Consider the following 15,915-nt stretch of genomic DNA (forward strand, 5'->3'; position numbering starts at 1 on the left):
TGAGCGCTGCAGCTGTGCCAATGCAGTATTTTAAGTGTAGACCTGTCCCAAGAAACAAACAGCCTAGGAGATTTATCTATCACCTGCCTTTTCCTAAGCAGTGACAGCAGGGAATAAAGAGGGTCTGGGGTCAAATTTACCTCACCAGAGGTACACCAAAGATTAATTTAACCTTTAAGTTACAAGACTGCCTTGGCTCAGCTCCTTCCCACATATCATCACCCCCTTAGAAAAACAGGCAGAATCATCTCCATTCAGGCATGGAAATCCATTTCACTTCTGCCTGGGACACTGCACCAGTCATTGCAGCTGGTCCCAGAAAATAAATTATATTTCCATTAGCTAAATACATTCAGCTATCACTGTCACAGGTAACCCTGTACATTCAGCTATGACTGTATATTTAACCCTTAATTATTTCTGCCCTGGATTTTTAGGCCAGAAGGGACCATTATGATCATCTAGTCCAACCTCCTGCAGAGCACAGGCCACAAATTTTATAAGGTGATTCCTGCATCTAGTCCACAACTTCTGGTTGGGCTACAGCAGATCTTTTAGAAAGATGCCCCAGTCTTTAGAATCCACTTCCCTGGTAAGTTGTTCTAGTGATTAATTACCTCTTATTTCTAACCTACATTTGTCTAATTTCAACTTCCAGTTATTGGTGTTTCTAGTCCCTTTGTCTGCCAGATGAAACAACCCTCCTACTCTCAGATATCTTCTCCCCAGGTTCTTACAGATTGTAGCCAAGTCACCTCTTAACCTTCTCTTGGATAAACTATGTAGACTGAGCGGCACTGCTGTGGGTACCCGCATGGCCCCACAGTATGCCAACATTTTTATGGCTCACTTAGAACAACGCTTCCTCAGCTCTCGTCCCCTAATGCCCCTACTCTACTTGCACTACATTGATGACATCTTCATCATTTGGACCCATGGAAAAGAAGCCCTTGAGGAATTCCACCATGATTTCAACAATTTCTATCCCACCATCAACCTCAACCTGGACCAGTCCACACAAGAGATCCACTTCCTGGACGCTACGGTGCTAATAAGCGATGGTCACATAAACACCACCCTGTATCGGAAACCTACTGACCGCTATTCCTACCTACACGCCTCTAGCTTTCATCCAGATCATACCACTCGATCCATTGTCTACAGCCAAGCTCTACGATATAACCGCATTTGCTCCAACCCCTCAGACAGAGACAAACACCTACAAGATCTCTATCATGCATTCCTACAACTACAATACCCACCTGCTGAAGTGAAGAAACAGATTGACAGAGCCAGAAGAGTACCCTGAAGTCACCTACTACAGGACAGGCCCAACAAAGAAAACAACAGAACGCCACTAGCCATCACCTTCAGCCCCCAACTAAAACCTCTCCAACGCATCATCAAGGATCTACAACCTATCCTGAAGGACGAGCCATCACTCTCACAGATCTTGGGAGACAGGCCAGTCCTTGCTTACAGACAGCCCCCCAATCTGAAGCAAATACTCACCAGCAACCACACACCACACAACAGAACCACTAACCCAGGAACCTATCCTTGCAACAAAGCCCGTTGCCAACTCTGTCCACATATCTATTCAGGGGATACCATCATAGGGCCTAATCACATCAGCCACACTATCAGAGGCTCGTTCACCTGCGCATCTACCAATGTGATATATGCCATCATGTGCCAGCAATGCCCCTCTGCCATGTACATTGGTCAAACTGGACAGTCTCTATGTAAAAGAATAAATGGACACACATCAGACATCAAGAATTATAACATTCAAAAACCAGTTGGAGAACACTTCAATCTCTCCTGTCACACGATTACAGAACTAAAAGTGGCAATTCTTCAATAAAAAAACTTCAAAAACAGACTCCAGTAAGAGACTGCTGAATTGGAATTAATTTGCAAATTGGATACAATTAACTTAGGCTTGAACACAGACTGGGAGTGGATGGGTCATTATACAAATTAAAACTATTTCCCCACGTTTATTCTCCCCCCGCCCCCCCACTGTTCCTCAGACATTCTTGTCAACTGCTGGAAATGGCCCACCTTGATTATCACTACAAAAGGTCCCCCCGCCCTCCCCCCAGTAATAGCTTATCTTACCTGATCACTCTCGTTACAGTGTGTATGGTAACACCCATTGTTTCATGTTCTCTGTGTATATAAATCTCCCCACTGTATTTTCCACTGAATGCATCTGATGAAGTGAGCTGTAACTCACGAAAGCTTATGCTCAAATAAATGTGATAGTCTCTAAGGTGCCACAAGTCCTCCTTTTCTTTTTGTGGATACAGACTAACATGGCTGCTACTCTGAAACCTGAGCTACATTAGTGTGTCACAGTACAGCTCCCCTCCCCACACACAACTTCTGTGATGTGTAACAGTCAAATTAAAATATTATTAATTTGAATGTAATAAAATAATAATAATAATAATAATAATATAGAGACAAGGTGGGTGGGTAAGATAATATCTTTTACTGGACCAACTTCTTTTATTTAAGCTTAAACTTAAACATCTTTCATATAAGCTTAAATTCATAACTTTGCTAAACACTAAAAATCATGGACTGAACAGAGACATTGGATTTATGGCTGATGAAAACAATCCCCAGCAGATGCGTTTCCCCCCCTCCTCTTCCCTGCCTTCCTATCACTGGAAGGGTGTTAATGGGCCACATCACCTTGAATAATCCCTTGAACTATGTGTTAACTAATTATGCTAAATGATCTGTTCCAGCTTGTATTTAGCTGTAACTCTCATACACCAAGCCACAGCTCACTTTGAAAAAAGAAAAGGAGGACTTGTGGCACCTTAGTCTCTAAGGTGCCACAAGTCCTCCTTTTCTTTTTGCGGATAGAGACTAACACGGCTGCTACTCTGAAAGCTCACTTTGAGGAGAACAGACATGCTCATGAGACAGAGAAGCAACAAAAGAGGAAAGAAAGGGCACAACACTCCAGCCAACAATTATGTCTCCTCCAAGATTACACCTGTCACTTCTGTGGGAAAATCTACAGGGCAAGAAATGGGCTCCTCAGCAACTTAAAAACTCACCAATGAACCCCCTTGGCAGACATCATCCTCGCATTGAGGGATAGCCAAAGATGACTTTTCCCAGACCTGAGGAAGAGCTCTGTGTAAGCACGAAAGCTTGTCTCTCGTTACGTCTACACTATGCACCTTTAGTGACACAGCTGTGCCGCTAAAAGGCGTGCAGTGCTGCTGTTTGCTTTTCTGCCAACAAAAGTTTCCACTCCCGAAGAGCAGCAGTAGCTTTGTTGGCAGGAGCACTGTTCACACTGGCACTTTTCATCAGCAAAGCTTTTGTCATTCGGGGGGGGGTAGGGGTTGTGTTTTTTTCACACAGCTGAACAACAAAAGTTTTATCATTCAGGTTCCAGTGTAGACAATGCCTCTCTCGCCAACAGAAGTTAGTCCAATAATAGATATTACCTCACCATCCTTGTCCGTCTAATATCCTGGGATGAACACAGCTACAACAACACTGCCTACAATATTACAAAAAGAAAAGGAGGACTTGTGGCACCTTAGAAACTAACAAATTTATTTGAGCATAAGCTTTCGTGAGCTACAGCTCACTTCATCGGAAAGTGTAGCTCACGAAAGCTTATGCTCAAATAAATGTGTTAGTCTCTAAGGTGCCACAAGTACTCCTTTTCTTACAATAAACCTACAATATTACAGACCTACATATATATGCAGCGAGCTCTCAGCTCTCTTGTTTGTAACCCTCCTAGACCTATGCAAATAAAAATACTGGAGGGCAGGGCAGGCTGGCGGGTGCTTTGTTATTTTCCTTAGCAAGACAGTCTACAGTGAGTCCGTGTATCTCTGCCTTAAGAAGAGAAAATGCAAGAGATGATACAAAAAAAGTGAAGCTGTAGCATAGGATTTGTGTAGCTACTCACCACTGAATGTTCTAACACCAAGGAAACAAATTCACTGCAGGTAGGGTGCCTTAGAGACCAGTTCCTTCCTTCAGCCATCAGTGGTCCCAGAAACCTACAGCTTGTCATATTTTCAAGGCAGAGGCAGTTAAACACTAACTGCCTGCAGCTGGCTGTGAACTTGCCAGGGAATGCAAAGAAAGTCCAAAATCAACCCCCCACCATCTCAAGATGTCATATTTCATCTCTGTGGTCAATGAAACAGGTCAAGATCTGACAAGTGCTAAAGGTGCTATCCTGAATTGAGCTCACTCATACACACACATTGCTCTGGGGCAGCTGACCTTTAACACAGCCAAATGGCTCCCATGGCTGTTTGGTATTCAATGAAGCTGCACAACATCCTGCATATTGGCTAGCTAAGTGGCCAAGCTATGTGCTTTTTACCCAGAGTGGGATTTAAACTTGGCTTCAGTAATTCTTCCCTTGCAGTCTCAGTGCTCAGCTCCTGTGTTCATCTTTCCTCTGGAATGCGATGGAGAGAGAAATAACTGCCCTGCTGGATCATCCTGGCTGCTCTAATTTTCCCATCCCAACTTTTCTGTACTGTGCTTCTTTTTGAAGATCCGATTGATGCAGGGTGTATACTGCAGAGGCCTCTAATTCTTTATTCCAGAACCCCAAAAACACAATGCCGAAGCAAGCAAGGCAGGGTGAATAGTGTTTGTCCCGTTTCTGATTTACTGACTGTGTTTATACTTTTAAAATCTTTTATTCTCTCAATAAATCCTACAAAGAGTATTTCATAAGAATATAAGAATGGCCCTACTGGATCAGACCAAATGTGCATCTAGCCCAGTATCCTGTCTTCTGACAGTGGCCAATGCCAAGTGCCCCAGAGGGAATGAACAGAACAGGTAATCACCAAGTGATCCATCCCCTGTCGCACATTCCCAGCTCTTGGCAAACAGAGGCTAGGGATGCCATTGATGGACCTATCCTCCATGAATTTCTCTAGTTCTTTTTTGAACCCTGTTACGGTCTTGGCCTTCACAACATCCTCTGGCAAGGAGTTCCACAGGTTGACTGTGCGTTGTGTGAAGAAATACTTCCTTTTATGTTTTAAACCTGCTGCCTATTAATTTCATTTGGTGACCTCTAGTTCTTGTGTTATGAAAAGTAGTAAACAACACTTCCTTATCTACTTTCTCTACCTCAGTCATGATTTTATAGATCTCAATCATATCTCCCCTTAGCCGTCTCTTTTCCAAGCTGAAAAGTACCAGACTTATTAATCTCTCCTCATATGGCAGCCATTCCATATCCTTAATCATTTTTGTTTCCCTTAAAATTCTGAACTTTTTCCAATTCCAATATATCTTTTTTGAGATGGGGTGACCACATCTGCGCACATGGTATTCAAAATGAGCGTACCATGGATTTATATAGAGGCAACATGATATTTTCTGTCCTATTATCTATCCCTTTCTCAATTATTACCAGTATTCTGTTAACTGTTTTTGACTGCCACTGCACATTGAGTGGATGTTTTCAGAGAACTATCCACAATGACTCCAAGATCTCTTTCTTGAGTGGTAACAGCCAATTTAGACCCCATCATTTTATATGTATAGTTGGGATTATGCTTTCCAATGTGCATTACTTTGCATTTATCAACATTAAATTTTATCTGCCATTTTGTTGCCCAGTCACCCAGTTTTGAGAGATCCTTTTGTAGCTCTGCAGTCTGCCTGGGTCTTAACTGATTTCACCTGATCTTGCTGGCCAACTCCTGCAACAGAATCAGAGCCAGCAATTTTCAGTTTTATCTAACCTCACTTCACCCAGTTAGAGCCAAACCTCCCTGATGAAACTTGCTTCATCTGTGATCTCTAGTCACAGCATGTGTAGCTGGCAGACTGAAGTGGAGGTCAGAAATGAAAGACAGAGGCAAACCTAACCATGATACAGGACCAGGAGAGACTTTCTAATTGTTTCTTATGATCTTGATAAATTATGATATAATTATTGAGACTCAAATTACAGGGGAAGACAGTTTTGTAAGATCACATTTTCAAAACCCATGTCCTTTTCATCTGCAGTAGAAATAGAGACTGTTCCTATAATCTGAGTGATTGTAATTCAGACACTTGCATCCTGTGTAAATGTCCATACTGTAATGTAAATACTGGGGGGTATTTCTAGTTGTTAAAAAAAGTCCGTTCATCATGAGTGGGACTCAAGTTGAGATTGAGCATCATAAAGACAAATGTGGCATCTGCTTATTTATTCAACTGAAGCATGGAAACTCCAGACAACAGTCAGGACCACTCAGTGTACCTGGCTGGGAAGCCAGTGGGCCAGGCACCTGCCACCAGGGATGATGCAGTAACACAAGACCATAAAATAATTTCATCTCTTACATTGGTGTCTACTCAATTGCCATCGCAGGTATAATCCCTCCTCATGAACACTAATGAGGTTAATAAACTGTAGGTAGCCAAATAGATTCTTAACCTGCTATAGATACAGTATCATTACTGGCAATGGAAAGTACTGCGCTCTACACACCACAGGCAACTCCCTCACACTTTCCATTATGTATTGCATTTACACTGGGAATCTGAATCCTACTAGGACAGGGTTAGTGAAACAGAGACTCCAGTCACCTGCTGCTGCTTCCATCCCAGTCACCTGAACACACAACTATGCTCACAGCTCTGGTATCTCTTGGGGCAATGCTGGAGGCATGTTAATCCCCAGCTACTCTCTCTCGAGTATCTGCCTGAGGTTCTACTGGAGTCATGTTAATTTCTAGTCCATTCTAACTCCTGACGTCTCTTGGGTGCATGCTGGTGAAGACATGTTAAAAAAAACAAACAAACAAACAAAAAAACCCCCACTCACATGCACACTCTTACATTAATCTGTATGGGAAAACCACATTAACCCCAGCTTGTCCCTCTCCTATCACACACTGCCACCTCCGAAGGCAGAATCGTCTGCTAACACATTCTCTTTTTAGGGAAGAGGCCCTGCACTTTACAGGTCGCAATATACACTGTAGTTAACAGGAGCTGCACAAACTCTCTCTCCTTTATAAAGAAGCTACTGTACATTTCCCATCACCAGGGAGAAAAACCTCTCATCCTCCTCACAAGCCCACCTGTCCCCACTCAGCTGATACAGGTTTTCCTGACACCCATGTTACAGGGAGAAGAGAGGCCCTGGGTCTTGCAGATACAAAGCCCCTGGAACTTTTTTCTGGGCGGATGGGTTATTAGATCTAGCAGAAGCCTGTGGTGCACTCATTGTTACAGAGGCTTCAGAAGCCAATACTCCCTGTGAGGACAGAGGACTCTGGTACAAAGGAGCATTTTTACCTTCTAAGCCAATTCCCTGTATAGCTAGAGGTAAAACAATTACCTCATTACAGTCTCACACACTCTCTCTCTCTCTCTCACACACACACACACACACACACACACACACACACACACACAAAAGTCTTCTGGTGGAATTCACAGCAACACCATTGCAACTTTAGAATAATATTCATGTTCTAAAAATGTCTGCAACGAAGGCCAAGAAAAACAGCTTTGTGTTCAGAGGAAGCTCTGTGGTCAACATGATGTCATCAGAAAGCGCCAAATTAATTTCCTGTGGTTACATCCTACAGGAAATCCAAAAGGCTCAGCTTTCTCACAAACCCAAGTAGCCATTTGTTGTCAGTAACGGTTAATTATGTACCCAGATGTGTCATAAATTGAAAACTATTGTGAATAAGCTTCATTCCCCTGAATTCTAGTGCACAGGGTTTCAATACAAAACACTCCTGGATTCAGGGCATTAGCCTCAGACAAAATAAAATCCACCCAGCTCAGCTTCTGGGAATTATTTCCATTACTGGACTAATGTTAATGAAACAGAGCACTCAGCACTCGCTACTCAGGGTCACTTCTCAGATGAGCTAATCTGTGTTCTAGCTCTCTCTCTAGATTCTGACATGGCCTCCCTCACCATGGTGCCCGAGTCCTTTCCCAATTTTGCAAAGTGTAGACATCCGATGTAGTTCTCTCTCCTACCAATCAGCAAGGTCTGGGCTTTGCTTCTGTGTTACGCCCTTTTCTTTGTTTTCACAGTGCTCCTGGTGAGACTGTCCGGGCTGGTCAGTGCATTGCTCTGGAAGTGTTAAGGGCCCATTTCCAGCACTCAGCCAGCTACAAGACCAGCCATTAGCTCACTCAGATTCACACCATGGTCTCTGAATAGAACATAAAACCCAGTGAAGAAGCTGTAATAGACCAAGAATTAGGTGGTCAGACCTAGTGGTCAGAGCAGGAATCAGGCACCAGGAACCAGAGGTCTGAGCCAGAGACAGAGTTGGGAGTCAAGTAAACAGTCAAAGCTGGAGTCAGTAGCCTGGGGTGGGCTGTAGAAGCAGGGATCTGAACAAAGCAGGAGGGCAGGAACAAGGCAGGACTCAGGAGTCAGGCAAGAAGGCAAGGTCCAGTGTAGCAGTAAGCCAGGGATCACCTAGTTGCTTGGATAACTTCCTGTGCTTCCTTCTGGCTGAAAGGGTGAGTCTTAGCCAATTGTAGAGGCTGGACATCTCCAATTGGGAGTTTTGTGGGCAACACCTATGGTGAGCTAGGACCCACCAGTCCACACTCCCTGCTTGCTGCTGGGTGGTGGCTGCAGTCTGAGTGGACCCAGGTTCAAGATTTGCGATCCCTCACACGAGCTCTGCATCAGAGGCCAGGAAATCCAACCTGCCTGGCAGGCTCCCGTGTACCTGCTGAATGCAGTGTATACATTTCTAGATAGCAGCCATTGGCCTTGTAACTCCAGATGACACCAAGCTGACTGTCCTAGCAGCCTACGCAACACCTGGAGCACAGGTAGGCTTTGGGCACCCGGCACTACTAGGCTGGCAGCCTGAACTCACTCACTGGAGGAACCTTTAGACACTTCCATCCCCAACCTCCTTTAGCACCCTGTGGCTCCATTAGCATTTACACTAGGCCCTAGACTTCCCCTTGCTATCCAGGTGGCAGCTGCTTTCACCCTCCAACAATCAGTATCACTATCTGCCCATGGTCCTCCTCATACATTACATCTCCATCAGCTTCTGGGGTCAGCCCTGCAAAGCCCAGGGGGCTGCTGAGAAATACCCCAGGAAGAGTTGCAGCTATGTAGATTGCCACTTACAAAGCACAGGGAGCCCTAATCAGCACAGCTATAAAAAGATGATAGGTAACAGCTTCCCAGCCATGTGTGAACGGAAACAGGGAATCAGAAAGTGATTGGGGAAATTTTCCAGATGGTAAATAATCATGAAATCGTCTTGCAGCTCCTTGCCCCCAACCACAGCTCCTCCACTACTCACAGCAGGGTGCATTTCCTAACAGCTTACCCTTCAGTAAACTTGACAGCCACCTAAAATGTGGCTTCACAACCAAGCACTGGAAAGGTCACTCTTACACCCTCAATTATATCTGGCCCCAAAGACACCCCTTCCCCCCATACTCACACAGACTCAAACCTGGCCTCAAACACAATCATTCACACACTCATGTCCCCTCACCTACAATTTGCCTTCAAACATATGCACTCACCCTCAACCTCCCTTCAATTCCCCACATCCTACCTCCTGTAACCACTCACTGTAAGTTCCTGAACTATTGGATACAAAATCTTTTGTTCCAGAAAGTACACTAAAATGCCTCTGTCCTTACAGTGAACTCACAGAGGTTAGCTCTCGGGACATACACTCCTCAAAGATCCCTTAGCCTGCATACAGTACACTCCTCTGAGCTGGCAGAAGGCCCGGTTTAACACCTTAGAGGCTGTGGGGTAAATACTAAGGAGATTCAGATGAAGTAAATAACAGCCATTAACACCAACACTGCAGCTCACATGTAATTTTATACTTTCCGGATTGCTAAATCAATCATACTTGCTTATTTACATATAACTGTTGAATGCTTTCTCTCTCTCCCTCCCCCCTGCTTTGCATGTTGCTTGTTTTATTAAGCCTGGGAGCTCCTTAGGCTAGGGACTGTATTGTATTACATGGATGGAAAGCGCATAGCACATGGTGTGTGCTAATGCACTCCAAATTAATAGTATTAGTAGCAGCTAGAGGCCCCATCCACAGCCAGGGCCCTTTGTGCTACACATAGTAAGAGTAGTCTCTGCCCCCCAGAGTCTCCAGTCTAAACTGACAGGACAGACAAAGGGTGGGAGGGGAACAGAGGCAGAGAGAGGTGACAAGACTTGCCCAAGGTCACATAGCAGATTAGAGACAGGCCGAGATGAGATTAGAACCAAAGTCTCCTGATGCCCAAGCCTATGCACTATCCACTGGGCCATGCTGTCTCCATAATAGCAATCACAGACTCATAGGACTGGCAGGGACTCAAGAGGTCTCTAGTCCCGTCCCCTGCACTCAGGGCAGGACTAAGTGTCTTGTTACATGTTAGGTGGACAAGAAGTTACATAGCTTCAAACTTCCCAGAGGGTCAAAGGGGTAGGCATTCTCGGTATCTCAGGGGGACATTCGTGCTTCTCCAGAAAGCCACACAGTGCCAATTCCCAATCCGGTCTATTTAGCAAGGTTCCTACCTCTCTGTCCTTGAGTTTCATGGCGAGCACCAGCTGATGTCTGTGGTTAGTAAGGGCCTCCCGGTAATTTCCTTTGGAGAAGAATGCGGAGCCCAGATTCCCATGAGCTCGGCATTCTCCCATCTGGTCACCTGAGTCACATGCAAACAAAACAAAAGTTAGCTAACGAAGGGTCTTTGGAAGAGTCCAGCCAAAAGAGTGGAACACATCATGCAAAGGATGCTCCACTGGGAGAGCCAGGTTCAGAACCAACCTGGCCACAGACTCAGTACACAGCCAGAATTCTCCTCTCTTCCCAGTCCTTGAAGAGGAAAGCAGATAATTCTCCAAATTAACCCCCAAACTCCACTTTGATGTCACCTTAGACCCCTCTTTGGCTTAACACCTTGGTAACAGACTCTCTTTTTTTCCTGTTTACTTTTTGTTGAAGATGTGAGCAATTTGTGTCCATGAAAATGCTGGGCTGGATTGGACAGGCTTGGTCCAGGCATAATGTTGACAAGCATTGGGCCAGCTTTCTCAGCAAACACCCACTCCTCTCCCCTCTCCACACTTCTGCTAGCGCCCCCAGTCCTGCCCTGCAGCACACCTGCTATTCCATTTCGGAGTCCTCACATAGCTCGCCCAACTTCTCTAATCTTCAGCAGTGAAACCCCCAACTGTTGTGGTCCCACACCCTGCAGGCAATGCCCTTCCAAGCCGGACCTATAGCACTCCTAAGTAATGTACATTCCACCTAGCATGGGGATCTTCCCAGTCAGGGATCTTCCCAGTCAGCCTCTCCATCTCCATCTCCGCCAATGTCCCTCCCTCCCAACCTGTTCTGCCACTCGCTAGACCAGTCCTGAACCACTTTGGAGGAGAGACTAACAGCCATGTCAAACTGTGCCACAGTGCTTGGCAATTTCACAATCAGACCAGTCTCTTGGCTCTGACAAGGTTCTGTGTCAGATATTTCAAAGAAAGCTTTAAGAAACCACAAAAGAGGGAAATTCTATCCTTGCCAAGATTTGATGTTCAATCCTGTCCAGTGTGACTGTGGATGCTCTCAGCCTTTCCTTTTCTGAGTTCTGTTAAACTCTGTGTGTGAATTATATCTTGTAGAAGTGAGCCTAGCCAGTTAAGTATACATTGTGCTAAGTAACATTTCATTCTACCAATATTAAAGTTGTGGCTTTTCAATTTCACTGCATGTCCCTTGTTGTATTATGGGACAGAGTGAATAGCAGTGCCCAATCTACCTCCTCTGCACAATTCGCATGCCTCTTCTTATTTGCCTGCGCTCTAACTAAACAATCTCAATCTCTCTCCATATGGCAGTTGTTCTAGGCCTCTAATCATTTGTCATCCACCTCAGAACCCTGTCTATTTCTGCTTTATCCTTTGAGATAGGAAAACAAGGAACGAACATACCATTTCAGGTGAGGGCATGCCATTGATTTACAGAATGGTTTTAATTGTCATTTTCCATCCAATTCCTGTGAACACTAATATCTTGTTTGCTTTTTTGATTGCCACTGCACTGTGAGCAGTGGTTTCATTGAGCAGCCCACAATGATGCCTCAGTCTCTCTCCTGAGTTATTACAACTACTTCAAAATCCTGTGAGGTGCTGTAGGCCTAGTCCACAATACAAACTTTTGCCAGCATGTCTTTTTGGTAGGGATGAGGGAGAAAACCATACCCCTAACTGACATAGTGATGCCAGTAAAAATACCAGTGCAGACCAATGTTCCCTCTAATTTTTTCCATCCCTGTGTGGAGTTAATTTTATGTGCACCAATATCGAGGTAATGTGCATGTGCGCCACCAGTAGAAACAAAAACCCTAGATATAATATATATTTTTAAAAAGTTACCATAGGGATAATTACTCCAGCCAGGACAGGTTAGGTATTTTAGGGCTCACTACTCAAAGAATTAAATTTAAGAGTAAGAGAGAAATAAAAATATGAAATGCATAGACCAGTCAAAAAACTAAAAAACAGCACTTTGAAAGAATAAAATTACAGAGAATATATGTGCATTGCAGGAAGTACCAACACAACCACCACAAGTATCTGTTGGGAGGTGAGTGTGAAAAAGACACTGTGCATGTTTGTGTGTCTGTGCAAGAGAGCGCGTGTGTGCATGTGTGAGAGAGAGAGAGAGAGAGAGAGAGAGAGAGACCAAGACAGTGTGTGTCTGTGCATGTGTGTGAGAGAGAGACAGAGAGATACACACACACAGTGTGTGTGTATGTGTGTGTGCTGGCTTCTGGAGAAGTGTATGAGAGACCATGCATTGTCTCTTTAAACAGAGTGGCACTCACCAGTCTGTAGGCTCGTTCAGACTGCAGCAGCCACCAGCAGCTCTAACTCCCAAGCCCTGTCCGCCCCTCCCCTGCTCCTCGGAGATGGGATATATGGGCAAGGGGATACCCTGACATCAGCACCTCCCTTCCCCTTCCTCCCCTCTCCCCCCCCAACACAAACAGCAAGCAGGAGGGTCCTGGGAGCAGCTGGCCATGGGCTCCAAGGCAGAGGGCAGGAACAGCATGGCCGCGGAGTAGCGAGGGGGGGCACCTAAACACAAGTTGCTAGATGTGTGCAGCTCTACTTGAGTGACTCTTGTGCAGCTGCACACCTTAGAGGGAACACTGGTGCAGATCCAGTTATACCAGCAAGATAGTCCTGCTGCCATGACACATCCTTTGGGGGACGTGGTTTAATTATGCCAAAAGCAGAACTTTTGTCAGTATAAGCCTTGTCCCCACTAGGGTACACTGCCAGCATAGCTAGACTGGTTTAACTATGGCAGCAAAGCATTTGTAGTGTAGACAAGCCCTGAATAGTTCAGATTATTTGAGCACACACCTCACTTGAAAAGCCAGTTCACAGACACACGATGCCACAAAGAAATCCCTTGAGTGTCCCTTTAACACATACCCGGGATCCCCATAACTAGAGCGACCAGATGTCCGGATTTTATAGGACAGTCCCGATTTTTGGGTCTTTTTCTTATATAGGCTCCTATTATCACCCACCCCATCCCGATTTTTCACATTTGCTGTCTGGTCACCCGATCCATAACCCACCTCACACATTCTGTTGCAAATAAGAACGTTGTTTGCGTGGCTCAGCAGTTTCAGCACTAACGATGCTTCCCTTCATTTATCCCAATGCCATTCCTGTTAATTTGCTCCATTTATATTAATTCAGCACTAAACCAGAGATTGAGTGAGTGAAAATGAGAACTCTACCTAATGTCTTGGCTACATCCAAGTCCTGCTGCATGTATCCTGTGCTTTTCTCTGTGTTCCCAAGAGACCAGTAAGCACTGCTCAGAGCAGAGAACACTGATCCCCTCAGCTTCAAACTGCAAGTGCCGATCTTCAGGGCAGCTTCTAACACAACCACAGAAGCACCATGGTGGCCTGCAGTCAGGAGCTCCTGGCCAACCACCGATACCACCACAAAGGGGCTCTTGTCCAGCTTCATCTTCTGAAGTTGCTGATAAGTTGGCTCGAGTGACTCTAAAATAAGGAAGGGAAGGCTAATTACTCCACAGGCCAAAGGTACACAAGCATCCTGAAGTCAGTCCATTAACACCTATGAGAGGCGAAAGAAAGTGACACATGCAAATTTTGTAACATGCGGCTATTTTGTAACGTATTCAATGGCACATCTAGAAATATCAGCTATTTGGGTGTCACAGTCCTGCACTTTGTGACACTCAAGAGCAAGACAGAAGGAGAAAATTAACTGGGAGAAACCCACCGAAAAGGGAAAGCAGCCACTCAGCAACAAGGAACCCATTCAGGTTGGCTTAACTGGTCACAAGAACAAGGAGTACCAGAGTGCTCCTGGACTATAGGTGCTATGCTGAGTGACCAAACTGGACTTAGGCTAGCCACTGCAGCTGGAGTGCAGTTATAACGAACTGTTTTATTAGTCACATGAATCCTGCCATAGTATGTCCCTTAAAGAATAATAATAAGGCTGGTGTTTAAAATCTGCAGCTCTCTTCTCTAGGCAACGATACGGTGTTAAAAAATAATTTTTAAAAATTAGGATGGTTGCACTTCTTGACAAGGCTGCTCTCGCCTGAATCAACATAACCATGGCAACCTGAGAAAGCCATTTGTGCCCTACTTTCATTATTTCTGCCTACAATTATTAACTGTATGTACAGCAAGCAGAGAGCATTTTAACAATCCTCTGAGCAGAGGAACAGGCTGTCTATGTTGTATGTTACGAGTGACATTCCAGTCAGGGATGGGGTTAAATACAGACAGAAGATGATGCTCTCTTCTGGTACTGCAGTTCCTGTTTAATACAGGATCCTGTCTCTGACAGTGGCCAATGGCAGACGATGCAGAGGAAGCCACCAGCAACAGATTAACTGTTATTTATACAGTACTGAGTGCTGTTGATGTGCAAGGCACCGTACAAACAAGTACAAAGACAGACCTTGCCATCAGGAGTTTACAGTTCGAGGGCTTGTCTTCTCGTGCACATGAAGATGCTACAATGCCAACAGGAGAGCATCTCCTATCAGTGTAGTTAATCCACCTCCCCACCAACGCAGCGCTGTCTGCCATGGCAGGAGACGCTCCCCTGTCGACAGCACTGTCTGCACAGGGGGTTAGATCGGTATAAGTGCATTGCTCAGGGATGTGGATTTTTCACAACCCTGAGCGACGTACTTATACCGATATAGGTCTGTAGTGTAGACTTGGCTTTAATTAGAAAATGTAACACACCATGTGGGGGAGGGGTCAGGGCAGAAAGACAATAGAAACAAAAGGAAGTGAAAAAAAGAGTTAAGAGTGAGCATGTCACGTGAGCTCTTCCACATGTAAAATAAAACTTCAATCAGATGGGGGAACAGCATAGCCTGTCCTGGGTCTGTGGTGGAAAGTTGCCATGAAGTACCAGGCAGACAGAATCATTACACTGTGAAGGCAGTGCTGGAACCAGGGCTTTCCCAGCAGAGATCACCTGTCCAAGGTGTGCCACCCACTGAGGGAGGAGAACGGTATTATTGTAGGAGGAGAGGTTTGGCCTCAGCTATCTGTACTGCAAACTTAAGTTCCACATCCCCTGTAGTGAGCCAAGCTAAAGAGATTTAACTTTTAATCTTTCCTCAGAAGTTACTCAATGCTTCCAGCTCCTTTGCTTTTTGTTGCTCTTCGCTGAACTCCGAAGGAAAGAAATCCTAGCAATTACTATCCCCGTAAGTCTGACTGTAACTCCCATCTCTCGTACAATAATAGAATTACCTATGAAAGGAGAAAACTGTAACTCTGTAGGGATAACAACACCATGACCAATATACAGTGCTGTGGAGTTACAAGAACACATCATGTCACCCA

General features: G+C 44.9%; 1 protein-coding gene across 3 annotated transcripts in view; it reads right to left on the reverse strand.

Annotated features, from left to right (window-relative positions):
• TTC28 (tetratricopeptide repeat domain 28) overlaps positions 1–15,915 on the reverse strand; it is a 504,341-nt gene that overhangs the window by 167,175 nt on the left and 321,251 nt on the right. For all 3 annotated transcript variants that reach the window (XM_043498375.1, XM_038373837.2, XM_038373838.2), the window contains 2 exons: positions 13,801–14,073; positions 10,562–10,692 (listed from right to left, as the gene is read on the reverse strand). In XM_043498375.1, the coding sequence (XP_043354310.1) occupies positions 10,562–10,692; positions 13,801–14,073 (404 nt within the window). The remainder of the gene's footprint in view (positions 1–10,561; positions 10,693–13,800; positions 14,074–15,915) is intronic.

The sequence above is a fragment of the Dermochelys coriacea genome, chromosome 15 (genome assembly GCF_009764565.3).
Source record: "Dermochelys coriacea isolate rDerCor1 chromosome 15, rDerCor1.pri.v4, whole genome shotgun sequence".
In the NCBI taxonomy this organism is placed as follows: domain Eukaryota; kingdom Metazoa; phylum Chordata; order Testudines; family Dermochelyidae; genus Dermochelys; species Dermochelys coriacea.